Source organism: Cebus imitator, unplaced genomic scaffold (genome assembly GCF_001604975.1).
Source record: "Cebus imitator isolate Cc_AM_T3 unplaced genomic scaffold, Cebus_imitator-1.0 Scaffold372, whole genome shotgun sequence".
Taxonomy (NCBI): Eukaryota; Metazoa; Chordata; class Mammalia; order Primates; family Cebidae; genus Cebus; species Cebus imitator.
In genome coordinates this window covers 1,488,139-1,501,711 of record NW_016107687.1, presented here as the reverse complement: position 1 = coordinate 1,501,711, position 13,573 = coordinate 1,488,139, and the positions used below count along the sequence as shown (strand labels likewise).

General features: G+C 44.0%; 2 protein-coding genes across 3 annotated transcripts in view; both read left to right on the top strand.

Moving 5' to 3' along the window:
* Positions 1–3,830: 3,830 nt before the first annotated feature.
* SRGAP1 (SLIT-ROBO Rho GTPase activating protein 1) overlaps positions 3,831–13,573 on the top strand; it is a 324,767-nt gene continuing 315,024 nt past the window's right edge. For both annotated transcript variants that reach the window (XM_017507317.2, XM_017507316.2), the window contains exon 1: positions 3,831–4,804. In XM_017507317.2, the coding sequence (XP_017362806.1) occupies positions 4,738–4,804 (67 nt within the window). In that variant the 5' untranslated portion in view covers positions 3,831–4,737. The remainder of the gene's footprint in view (positions 4,805–13,573) is intronic.
* On the top strand, positions 9,250–9,665 carry LOC108288406 (cytochrome c oxidase subunit 7C, mitochondrial-like). The gene has a single exon (XM_017507322.2). It carries the CDS (start codon positions 9,347–9,349, stop codon positions 9,530–9,532), a length of 186 nt encoding a protein of 61 aa, XP_017362811.1. The 5' UTR covers positions 9,250–9,346; the 3' UTR covers positions 9,533–9,665.

The following is a 13,573-nucleotide window of genomic DNA, read 5'->3' as shown; positions in this document are numbered from 1 at the left end:
CAAACTGAAATGGGCTATTAGCTATGGGAAAGATAAAGGAAACCTGAAAAGATAAAGTTATGGAAAGTCTGGTGGGCGTGGTGGCTCATGCCTATAATCCCAGGACTTTGGGAGGCCTAGAAGGGCAGATCACCTGAGGCCAGGAGTTTGAGTCCAGCCTGGCCAACATGGTAAAACCACATCTCTACTAAACATATAAAAATTAGCCGGGTATGGTGGTGTGTACCTATACTTGAGAGGCTGAGGAAGGAGAATCACTTGAACCCAGTAGGCAGAGGTTGCAGTGAGCCAAGATCATGCCTCTGTACTCCAGCCTGGACAAGTGAGACTCTATCTCAAAAACAAAAAGAAAATTATGGAAAGACTAATAGACTTGTTAATTACACTGAACAGCTGGATCAGAAAAGAGATTCATCAATAGAAACCCATGAGTTAGTCACACATATTTGACTTATTTGAATTCACTTCACAAGTTTAAATGAATCATAAGTTCCTAGGAAGCAGAATGGACAATTGGAAAGAGTACCTACTTTGGAAATAGGCAGATGCGAACTGGAATTCCGACGCTGCCAGGCCAGACTTTTACTTAACCTTCTGAGCCTCCAGATTCTCATCTGTAAAATGAGGACAATGGTGTCCACATGTAGGATTCTTCTGATAATGTGTGCAAAATTCTTACCTTAGTGGGTATATCCCATCTTCAACAACAATAAAATGGTGGCCTACTAATGATGGCATTGATATTCAATACATTTATTGACTGTGTATTGGACACCATAATAAAATTAAAGATGTAATATTATCTCTGATCTTTATTCTTTGTAGAAATGAGGTCTTGCTGTGTTGCTGAGGCTGGTCTTGTACTTCCAGACTCCAGCAAGCCTCCCACCTCTAAGTGTATAAATTACAGGCTATCTCTGATTTTTAGGTAGCTTCCTATTAAGAAGAATAAAACTGAGATAATAATAATAAAGAAAACTAACGTTCACTGGGTGTATATCACGGCCTACAAGTACTTCTAAGGGTTTATCTCAGTAAGTGCTTATAACATCCCCAGTACTTAGGCATTAACCAATTTTATAGGTGAGGATAGTTTGAAACCCATTTTGCAAAGTAGGACCTAGAGAGAAATAGTAATTTTTACCAGATCCCTTAGGAAACAGCAGATTTAGGATTCACTTCTGGGCACCCTGTCTCTGGGGCTTGTTTGTACCACACTGGTTTAGGTCTAGACTCAGGCAACAATTCATTTCTAAGCACTGCAATATCTGCTCTCAACTTGTGCTTCCCAGGTGCAAATATGAAACAAATCTCAACAGCACCATGGATATATATGAATCCCATTTAGATGTGACTATGATTATCACCTAAGTGGGCTGCCTGCCTGGTCTCTTTCTCCATGGCTAACCCATCCTTCCACACTGCCAACAGTTATCTTTATAAAACACAAATCTGATCGTGATACTTCTCTACTTAAAAGGCTCCCTGCTGTCTGCAGAACCGTGTCCAAGATCTCAGCATGGCACAGGAGGACTCTCCCAGCTGGCTCTAACCTTCCTTTCCAGCCTCTGCTTTGGACTTTCTGGCTCTTCAGCATACACTCACATAAGACAGCTCCACGTGAAAAAAGGGCAGCTAGGGGTGCCATAGTATAACCTCCTGTGTGGTAAAATGAAAAAAACCTTAAAAAAATTGGCATTTTTTTCTTTACATATATTTTGTTGTTGTAAAGTAAAAAGACTTCCTAAAAATTATACTTTAAAAAAGCAGTGCAATTAACAATGTCTACACACTGTCAGCTGACACATGCATATATTAAATTATTTTGGTTATTTTTCACCATCTATCAGAGATCTGGTATCTTAGTGGAAGATATCTTGTCACTCTATTTGCAATTCCTCTGGAGTATAACACTCTTCCTTTTCCCTGGAATGCATCCCTTTTCCTCTCTAAGGTTGCCAGCTACTTACAATTCATCCTTTAAATCCAGCTTAAATACCACTCCTCTGCGAACTCTTACACCCAAACCTCTTATGCAGTTTGTTTTTCCATCCTCAGTGCTCCCAAGACTGGGAGCATTTCTCTCTCTTACAGCATTATTGTTCTGCTTGTAATTATTTATTTATACAACAATAGACTGTGTGATCCTTTCCGGAAGTCTTAATCTCTGAATCCCTAGTTCCTAGCTTGGTGTTTGGCACACACTTAAGAACGGGAAAGCCGATCACTAAATACATGAAGAAATGATCAAAGTCTAAAAGTTCCTGCTTTCTTTAGATCTTGCAGGGAAACACTTGAAAGGGGACACATCTTTGAACACATCATTTAGATAAATCAGGCCCATAACATTTGAGAATTGATTTGAAAGGAGTCAGTAAATATCTCAAGAGGTAAGCGTGAATCAAAAAGGCTAACAAAACCAGGCGTGGTGGCTGATGCCCATAATCCCAGTGCTTTGAGAGGCTGAGGTTGGAGGATCTTTTGAGGCCAGGAGTTTGAAACCAGCCTGGGCAATATAGCAAGGCCTCATCTCTACAAAAAATAAAAACAATAAAAATTTTTTACAAGGCTGGCAAAGATGGATTTAAAGAACTTAAATCCAATACCTGAACCATGCAAGGATAGCAAGGTAAATTCTTCATTCTAGACAGTAGAGTTTGAGACCAGCCTGGACAGCATAGAGAGACCCCCATCTGTACTAAAATCAAACAAACAAAATAAAACGAGACTATATACGATAGATCTTGTAAAATATGAAAAACATGGCCAGGCGCCGAAGATCATACCTGTAATCCTACCACTTTGGGAGGCTGAGGTGGGCAGATCAACTTCAGGTCAGGAGTTCAAGACCAGCCTGGCCAACATGGCAAAAAACCCCGTCTCTACTAAAAATACAAAAATTAACCAGGCATGGTAGCAGGTGCCTGTAGCCGCAGCTACTTGGGAGGTTGAGGCAGGAGAATTGCTTGAACCCGGGAGGTGGAGGTTGCAGTGAGTTGAGATCATGCCATTGCACTCCAGCCTGGGCGAGAGTGAGGCTCCATCTCAACCCCCCACCCCCCTCAAAACCAAAACAAAACAAAACCCCAACCGTTAAAGTACTAAATGCAATGTGGTATCCTATGTTGGATCTTGAAACGGAAAAAAATGACACCAGGGGAAAAAAACTGGTAAAATGGGAATAAAATCTGGAGTTTAGTAAATAAATAAGTAAGCTAACAACACCTTAAGTGTGACCTGTTCCCATGCCATTGCTTTCCCACCATCCTAGCCTCCCTAGCACTTGTAAGAACAGAGGATATGGAGTTCAAGGTGGGTGTTTTTCTCAGTCTCGATTAAAAAGCTTCTCGCTCTTTGGATTAACAACCAGGTCATTCACAATTCAGTGTTCAGTTTTTCTATCGGGGTTCCCCGTCTAGGAGTAACACCCCTTTCTGTCATGGAGACACCCAACTCTGGACTTCCCGTTTAGATTCTGGCAAAAGCCCCACCAGAGCCCCCTCCAGAGCCCGAAGGCGGTCCCTCAGGTCGGGAAGGGGTTTTCCTGCTCCTGGAGCCGCGACCGCGGCCAAAGGCTGGGCTGAGCGTCGGCGGAGGGAGGTGCGGGGGGCGCCGCCCACGGCCTCCTGGGTTCTGCGCGCGGGGCTGGGCTGCGGTTGGCCACAAGAGGCATCCATCTTCCCGGACCAGCCCCGCGTTTCCTCGCGGAGCAGGGGCGGAGGCTTGGGCGGAGAAGGGCACGGCCCGGAGCGCCGTCCGCTCCCGCGAGTCCCGCCCGGCTCGGAGGAGTCTCGAGCTGCCGCCCAGGCCGCCGCAGCCCGCAGATTGCTCGCCCGGCGCCCGCGAGGCGCGAGTCGTGTGCGCACCCACAACTTTGCGGCCGCCGGGGGCGCGGCTCCCGCGTGCGTGTGCGAGTGTGCCTGTCACCAGCGGCCTCCTGGGGGCAGCAGCGGAAAGGGAGACGCGGAGAAAGGCAGCCTCGGCGCCCCGCGGCCAGGGAGGCAGAGGCCCCTCGCGGCGCCGGCTCTGGAGACCTAAACTCCGCCGGACCTGTGCCCAGGGCGCGTCTGAGCGTCGCCGCCTTCACTCTCCCAGCAGCCGCGGGGACTCGCGTTAGGACTGCGCTTCCTTTCGCCTGCCGGGCTGTAGCGGCGGTGTCTGCGGGCGGAGGAGCTGCGGCCGTGGCAGCAGCATCCCCGGCCCGGGCGGGACCATTGAACGCCGGAGCCGGCGGCAGGAGGCAGGAAGGGAGGGTCGTGGCGCCCTAGCTGGGCGCGTTCCCGGCGCCTGCCCTCGGCTCCTGGCCCTGTCCCGGGCGCTCGGTGCGGGTCTCGAACAATGGTGTGGAGCGCCGGCGCGAGCCCCGCGCCCGCGCAGCGGTGGTAGAGGAAGTGGCCGGGCTCCCGGCGAGGTGGGCAGGGAGACGTCCCCCACTACTCGCTCGCTGGAGTTTGCCTGCGCGTCCGGCCTCTCCAGTCCCGACCCCCGGGATCCCCTGGGATCACCGACGGAGCTCAATTCCGAGAGTATGGTGCCGGCGCCCGGGTTGATCTAGTCCTCTCTACTCGCTCCTTTTTCCCTCCTCCTCCTCCTCCTCTCCCTCCTCCCTTCCCTCGGGTCGGCGCTGCCTCTGGGTTCCCGGCGTGTGGGAGTACAACTCTGCCTCTCTAAGGAGAGCGGGGTTGTGGCCGCTGAACAGAACTTGCCCATTGAAAGGAAACCCGGAACAGCTGGATAATGTCCACCCCGAGCCGATTCAAGAAGGACAAAGAGATCATAGCCGAGTATGAAAGTCAAGTCAAAGGTAAGGATGGGAGCGGCTGCCTTGCTCCTTTTGTGTGCCTTCTTGTCATTGTGCTCGTGGAGTTGCGTTTCTAACTTGGTGTCTGCGTTGGAGGAAGGTGGTGAGGGGACAGCTCGAGCCCTGGCTGAGCCACCCGGGCTTCCTACAAGCCAGTTCCCAGTTCCAATCCTAGTTCCGTCAAACCCACGGGGAGCTGGAAGCCGGGTGACTTCCCCTAGCCAGCTGCCGGCCCGAATCTCAGGTGGGGAGAGAACTGACTTTAACTAAACCACCTTCAGCTGGGCTGGGCAACTTAATGGGAAGCAGGCAGCAGTGGGGGACCCTGTCCAGCTGTTATTATCATCGTCTTGATTCTTTTTAAATGGTATGATTGTCACTATGTAATTTTTCTACAGAATCATTTTTGTAAAGTCTATGAACACCAAGCGGTCCACAGCCTCATTGAGTGCAGGCTATTTCAGATATTTACACCGCTCACAATTTATTAGGGCGAGTTCCCCTTTTATTAAATAGCTCCCTAAAAGCCTGGCAGTTAAACGAAACAGTGACTAGTGGAATCTGACTCCTCCTTTATAATGGGCCAGAATTCAGTGCCATCTTTCACACTCACATGGGAATATTGCTTTATCATTTGCTGGAAGCCACTTGCATGTAAAATGAAGGTTTAAATATTTGAGTAGTAGTTTTAGTCCGTTTACATTGTCAACTAATGAAAGAAACCTAATTAAGTCTGATTAATTGTTTTTACTTTCCATGCATTGTGATTAAAAAATAAATAAATTATATATATATATATATATATATATATATATATATGTATGTATTCTCTCCAGTACAAGTATTTGGTTTTGCTACTGAAGTGTTTCATAAACATATATGTTAGTTGAATTTTTTTCTCCTCTTTCCTGACGTCTCAGGAGTAGCTTTCCTGATTGAGACAATGGATGGAATGTTGGGGTCCCCGCTGTTCTTGGACACATTCAATGCAAAGTTTATAAAGATTGTTATGTACACACCTGTGTTTGTCTATGCACAGTCTTATGAAAGGGCTACAGAGAAAGGCATCACTGTACTTGCCTTGAGCAAGGGAGGAGCAGCCTGAGTGTTCTTTTGTGTGGTCAAGTTGTGAAAATGCCTGAGTCTGAGAGGACCATAGAGAAATCCTGTATCATCCAGTGTGAATCCAGACCAACTCATTGTGGCCACAGCAAACACAATATGCAAGATAACTTAGGTTACCTTTAAGCTGACCCCTATAATGAAGTTAAACTAAACATTGTTCAGGAGACACAGATTTTTATCTGCCTGGAATTGTGATAATTTATACTTACAGGAACATGTTTCATTGCTATGGAACTTGTGTTAGCAGATAAGTAATTATTTCCTTAGAGCCAGGTAAACTTTCTAATGAGATGAACCTTTCTTTTTTTAGTGAGTCCAACACAGCCTAAAACCTTTCATTCCAAGGCAGTACTCTTGTTCACAACCACCATTTCTCTGTGCAGTTTTTCCACATGTCTCTTTGTGGCAGGTCTTCAAGGGGTGGCGGTCTGGTTTTTCTGCCGCCTGGAGCACTAATTGGCAAATGCACTTCCAAATGCTGATTTCGTTATCTTTGCTCTAAGGTCATTTGCCGGAGATCAAGTTCCTTATTTGAAAATCAGCGAACTGGGATGCGTTGCAATGTGTCTATCAAATTCAAACCAAAGAAAAATTATATACATGGTGAAAATCATATTTAGAACTAAGTCTGTCCCACAGAAAGTGACCTTCTCCCAATTTCCTTTAACCCTTCTCCCTTCACACACACAGGAGTCCCTAGGCTGCTTTAGGACTCTTCACTGCACCTGCCCTGCCCTGCCCTGTGTCTAGGCTTTACCTCCTCCTCCAATAACCTACACAACCAGTGTCTAACCTAGATCACTACATCCATACACAAACGTGGGAATAAGGGAATATCATGGAGTCAGATCATATACACATTAAATGACACAAATTCACTTGATACTTCTAGGCAAATCAAGAAGAGAGTGGGAGAAAAATAACAGGTAAATAGTGCATGTGGCCAGCTATCTAATACAGGGAGAATAGGCCCCTTAGTAAGGATAGCATGGGAGACAAGGCTCTCGTTTTTCTGTACCTTCACAGAGTGCTAGTCTGTTATTTAAAGGTATGTGTTTTGGGGCTAGGTGCAGTGGCTCATGCTTGTAACCCCAGCATTTCGAGAGGCTGAGGCAGGCAGATCACTTGGGATCAGGAGTTCAAGACCAGCCTGGCCAATATTTTGGTAGAAAAACTCCGTCTCTATCAAAAAATACAAAAATTAGCTAGGTGTGGTGGCGTGCACTTGTGGTCCCAGTGTGCCTGTGGTTCCACTTGAATCCAGGAGGTGGAGGTTGCACTGAGCCAAGGTCACATCACTGCACTCCAGCCTGGGTGACAGAGTGAGACTCTGTCAAATGAATGAATGAATGAATGAATTAACTAATTAATTAACATGTATTTGGAACAACCTACTTGTTAAATTATACCCAGTAACTTTATCTGATGATAAAAAAAATTGTTTTATTGCTGAAGGAAAACCCAGCTTGTGGGACTCATTAAGACATAAGTCTAGACTAGGCATGGTGACTCATGCCTGTAATCCCAGCACTTTGGGAGGTCGAGGTGGGTAAATCACTTGAGACCAGGAGTTCGAGACCAGCCTGGGCAACATGGTGAAACCCTGTGTCTACTAAAAATACAAGCCAGACTGGTGGTGCATACCTGTAGTCCCAGCTACTCTGGAGACCGAGTCAGGAGAATTGCTTGAACCTGGGAAGCAGAAGTTGCAGTGAGCCGAGATTGCACCACTGCACTCCAGCCTGGCTGACAGAGTAAGACTCCGTCCCAAGAAAAACACAATGAATAAACACACATATTGGACTTTATAGGTGACTTAGTTGTGGGTGATTTTAAGAGTCATTTTGATTATATGTATTTTTTTAACCTTCCAACTTAGAACCTAACACTCTATTTTCTCTTCTCACTCCCATTTTCTCTAGTAACATCTCTATCTCAGACTTTTTTCTTTTGAGACAAAGTTTTGTTCTTGTTGCCCTGGCTGGAGTGTAATGGCACGATCTCAGCTCACTACAACCTCCACCTCCCGGGTTCAAGCGATTCTCCTGCCTCAGCCTCCCTAGTAGCTGAGATTACAGGCATGTGCCACCACACCTAACTAATTTTGTATTTTTAGGAGAGATGGGGTTTCTCTACTAAACCTCGTCTCTACTAAACATGTTGGTCAGGCTGGTCTCAAACTCTGGACCTCAGGTGATCCGCCTGGCCTCAGAAGTTTTGAGATAATCTTTTGATCTAAAGGAATGACTTCAGATACGGAATTTTGTTTGTTTAGAAGGCATCTCCCTCTGTCACCCAGGGTGGAGTGCAGTGGTGTGATCTGGGCTTACTGCAACCTCTGCCTCCTGAGTTCAAGTGATTCTCCTGCCTCAGTCTCCAGAGTAGCTGAAATTATCTGCATGTGCCAGCATGCCCAACTAATTTTTGTATTTTTAGTAAAGACGGAGTTTCAACTTGTTGAAACACATGTTGAAAGAACTCCTGACCTCAGGTGATCTGCCCACCTCAGCATCCCAAAATCCTGAGATTACAGGTGTGAGCCGCTGCATCTGGCCCAGATATGGAATTTTGCCATTGTGGCTGCCTGCACAGGTTTTGGGAACAGACTTCATGGGGCTATTCTTAACTGTGGAAAGAACCGTTCCTGGTGATAATTTGTGATTTTATATATAAGATCATAAATGTATCTAGTTATGTGTATCATTTTGGGCAAGTCACTTAGCCTCTCCCTGGGTTTTGGTTTTCTTATCTATGAGATAAAGAGTTGGGATTCTCTTCATCCTAAGTATCTTTTTTTTTTTTTTTCCTGAGAGTGTCTCACTCTGTCACCCAGGCTGGAGTGCAGTGGCCCAATCTCTGCTGTCTGCAGCCTCCTGCCTCCCGGGTTCAAGTGATTCTCATGCCTCAGCCTCCCAAGTAGCTGGGACTACAGGCATGCACCACCATGCCTGACTAATTTCTGTAATCCTAAGTGTCTTTGAATCTAACTGATATCATATCAGTTCATATTAATGGCTTCATAAAGTTTTCAAGCTTTCAAAATTTTCTCTTGGCAACTCTGTTTTGGGGAGAATCATTTTTGCTTTCACTTTTTTTCATAAGTTCATGGACACTATGTATCAAATGAGTTATTGGATAATTAAAATATACACAATAAACAATACAGAAAAACAGTAATCAAAAGCACATGCAGAGAAGTGTAGCACAGAATCATTAAGACAGAAAAGAATCAGGAATGATACAAGTGGTTAAGCAATGGGTAGGTTTAAATCAGGGACAACAGGCGCCCCAAGCAACAATTTTAAAGAATGAATTGAGTGCGCACAGGGGAACAAGGTCGTGAAGAAAAGGTTTTGGTGAGGTGCCGCCATTTCTTCCGTCCTCGGTCTCTGCGCCTTTCGCAGAGCTTCCAGCGGCGCTATGTTGGGCCAGAGCATCCGGAGGTTCACAACCTCTGCGGTCCGTAGGAGCCACTATGAGGAGGGTCCTGGGAAGAATTTGCCATTTTCAGTGGAAAACAAGTGGCGATTACTAGCCATGATGTACTTTGGATCCGCATTTGCTACACCCTTCTTAATATTAAGACACCAACTGCTTAAAAAATAAGGATGTTTCAGCTCATCCATTTAACAGATATGAAGAACATTTTAAGAAGTGCAGTCTCTGGAAAATGGATCAAACTCACATGGCATACTAGATATGTGTGTAAATAAACTTATGACATGAAAAAAAAAAAAAAGAATGAATTGAACATTTCATGCTTCTTGGTCAAATTCTCAAAGACTTAGAATTAAGAGAAATAAATCCCTTATTTGAATAGGCCATTAAAAAGCAAGCATGTCTGGAAAAGTGTATGAAACTCAAACCAGTTGACTGTGCCATTTGTTAGCATCTCTGGCAAATAGGTTAGCGGTGGAAGGGATTGAACAATTGGCTAACAGAAGGTTTTGAGATTATCTGTGGACTTTAGTGATCTATGTAATTCTCCTTATATTCTGCAGCAAAAATATTGTGGAGCTACACATATGGAAACAAAGACTCAAAAGACATGTTTTATGAAGTGAAACTTATAGATGAGAGGCTGTGTTTGTTTTTAATAATGCGCGTTGCTAGTTGCTAAAAATTGACAGTTATTATTTGTAGTATTTGCTAGAGATAGCACCGTATTTGTCAACATGCAATATGTACAGAGCGCGCCAAGAAAATCTGTTGTTTTTTGACCACGCTGCAGCCTAACATACAAATAATACATTTTGGTAGCAGTTGGAACATGAAGAAATGCCAGTTTAATTTGGTATGGCCCTGCGTCATGCCATAGTAATATGAAACCTGTGTCTGCGTCTTACGTTCTTTAACCTAGAATAGGAAGTGACAGCAATTTAAGTTATGAATTAAAACTTTGTAGCTGGGAGGGACTTTCAACATTTCTTCTCCAACCTACTCGTTACATGATGCATGTAGCCTAATGACAGAGTTGTACAATTAATGATCACGTACCTGGGACCAGAACCCAGGTCATTTTCTTTTCAGTACTGACAATTCACTTTTAGACTCCTCATAAATTAGATATCTACATAGGAGATAGAATAGTTACCTATTTAGACTTTACATTCGTGGAAGGAATTATAGTTGGACCTAGAAGAGAATAGAAACCCCAGTCTGTGAACAGGAGTTAATTACACTGATCTCTATCCAAGGTGTGTTTTTTCACCAAGACCATTTCAAGAGACCACAATACCCAGGCAGCAGCTTCACATGGTGGCCTTTAAGGGTTAGAAAAACAACATGGTTGATATGTACAAATAGGATTTGCTTGATGTTTTGGTGAATCCAATTGCAGCTATTGCAACAAAGCCTTTACAGTGCCTTGAAAACCTGATTTGTTAAATAAACTTCAGAATATATTAAGGAATAGTTATGGAGAAAATTTTGAGTGAAGCAAGACCTTCTGAAACACAGGAGGGCTGGATTATAATACAGGGAAGTAAATCTCAGCTCTGACAATCTAGAGTGATTTGTTTACTCCTGTGCTATGTTGACCAGTTTAGGAGCCGGACAATTTCAGGTCTGTTCCAAGTTTTAGAGTCTTTGTGAATTGGCCAGACAATTTTTTTTTTTTTCGTCAAGATGGGGTCTCACTTTGTCACCCAGGCTGGAGTACAGTGGGCAAACAGGGCTCACTGCAGCCTTGACCTCCTTGGCTCAAGCGATTTTTCTGCCTCTGCACCTCTAGCTGGGACTATAGGTACACACTACCATACATGACTATTTTTTGGCTTCTTGTTTTTGTAGAGATAGGGTTTTGCCGTGTTGCTCAGACTGGTCTCAAACTCCTAAGCCCCTGCCTTAGCCTCCCAGAGTGCTGTGATTAGGGGCATGAGCCACCGCTTAAAAAATTTCATTCATGCTACCTACTTTCACTTCAATTCAAACAGCTAACAATTAAGGTAAAGAAAAGGGAATAAATCGATTAGTCTATTTATGCTTTAGCAGTGTGAAGGCAGAAATTTGGATGAGAAGATGGGCATGGTGGCTCATGCTTGTAATCAATCCTGGTATTTTGGGAGGCCGAGGTGGGTGGATTGTTTGAGTCCAGGAGTTTGAGACCAGCCTGGGCAACATGTCGAAACCCTGTCTCTACTAAAAACACAAAAATTACTGGGTGTGGCGGTGCATGTCTGTAATCCCAGCTACTCTGGAAGCTGAGGTATGAGAATCACTTGAATCCAGGAGGTGGGGTTTGCAGTGAGCTGAGATTGTGCCACTGCACTCCTGCCTAGGTGACAGAGTAAGACTCCGTCTCAGAATAAAACGAAGTTTGAATTAGAGACAGTTATGTAAAAGTATTTTTGTCAGTTCAGAACTACTTTCTAATTTATTGACAGCATTATCTACTCTCCCCTGTTGATGTCTTAGACTGGGAAGAAACAGAAAATAGTGTTTAAAACCAGGAACTCTGGGCCAGGCACAGCGGCTAACACCTGTAATCTCAGCACTTTGCGGCGGAGATGGAAGGATCACTTGAGACTAGGAGTTTGAGACCAGCTTGGTCAACATGGTGAGATACCATCCCTATTTAAAATAATAATAAAGCGGGAACATCAGTGTTAGCAGTCTGGCCTTGTTACTGATTAGTTGTGTGACCTCTAAGAGTCAATTTCTTCATCTGTAAATTAGAGATAATAGTAGTACTTAACCTTGTTGTCCTGTCCTTCCTTTTCCCTTTCCCTTTTTCCCCCTTTTCCCTTTTTTCCCTTTCCCTCCCTTTCCCTTTCCCTTCCTTTTCTTTCTTTCTTCTTTTTTGGTGTAGTCTTGCTTTGCTCTGTCACCCAGACTGGAATGCAGTGGTGTGATCTTGCCTCACTGCAACCTTCACCTCTCAGGTTCAAGTGATCCTCCCACCTCAGCCTCCCAAAGTGCTGGGATTACAGGTGTGAACCACTGCACCTGGCCTCCCTGTTGTCTTTGTGAGATTGCAGCGAGGAAAACATTTATCATAGGTTTGACACATTATAATTAACAAATGTTCGTCATTGTTATCTGTTTAATGTTGGTTTTCTTTCTATCTATTGTATCTTTTTTTTTTTTTGAGATAGGGTCTCACCCTGTTGCTTAGGCTGGAGTGCAGTGGCCCAATCTTGGCTCCGCTCACTGCACCCTTGGCCTCCCCAAGCTCAGGTGATCCTCCCGGGTGGCTGGGACTATATGCACCTGCCATCATGCCTGGCTAATTTTTGTATTTTTTTGTAGAGATGGGTTTTAGCCATGTTGCTCAGGCTCGTTTCACTCCTAAGCTCAAGTCATCTGTCTGCTTGGGCCTTGGGCCTCCCAAAGTGCTGGGATTACAGGCTTGCGCCACCTCGCCCAGCCTGTTCTATCTGCTGTATCTTGTTGCATTCTGATTTAGATAAGTTTTTGAAATTCAGATACATAACTGCCAGTCTTTTTACCAGAATGAATTACAAAATGGACTCATCTTGAATTATCCTAAGAGAGTGCCATGTGCTTTTAAAATGGAGTGAGTTTCATGATGCAATTTAAAAGGGAAATAGATTAGGCAAAGCATACAGATTCCCAGCTCATTATAAGGTGGATTTTATATTGTGTCATTATTTTTCATCCAAGTGCAAGTAACGAAGCCTAAAAACATACTTCCTGGCCCTAGGCTGCCATGTATTTAAGAATAACTTTTGTTTTAAATTGTCTCCACCTCTGTTCCATGATGCTGTGTGGAAAATGAAAACTATAGTTCAGTCAGTAGATTTTATTTACCTGTGGGTGAGAAAGATTCTTATGATATCAGATAAAGTCACTGACTTAATCTCATGGTCTTGAGAAAAGTATTTTCTTTTAAAATCAATGTAGGAATGAAAATTTCACTTATGACTGCTAATTTGCTTCTGCTTCACTAGAAGGCACTTTGATATTAGAAATCATTGTCTGTGTATCTTTCACACCCTTTAGTACAAGGCCTCATTAAACATTTATTACATGAGAAGAGGAATAATTTGAAATAATAATTCCTTTATACTGCAAATAAACATGGTGATTATTCAGAATTATCTAGGATGTCCAAACAAGTTTTACCACAAAATTTTAAGTTGAATTCAAATGGTTTGTAATTTTTTTTTTTTTTTTTTTTTTTTT

Excerpts from the sequence above, each read along its gene's own strand:
- LOC108288406 (XM_017507322.2), top strand. The coding sequence starts at position 9,347 with ATGTTGGGCCAGAGCATCCGGAGGTTCACAACCTCTGCGGTCCGTAGG.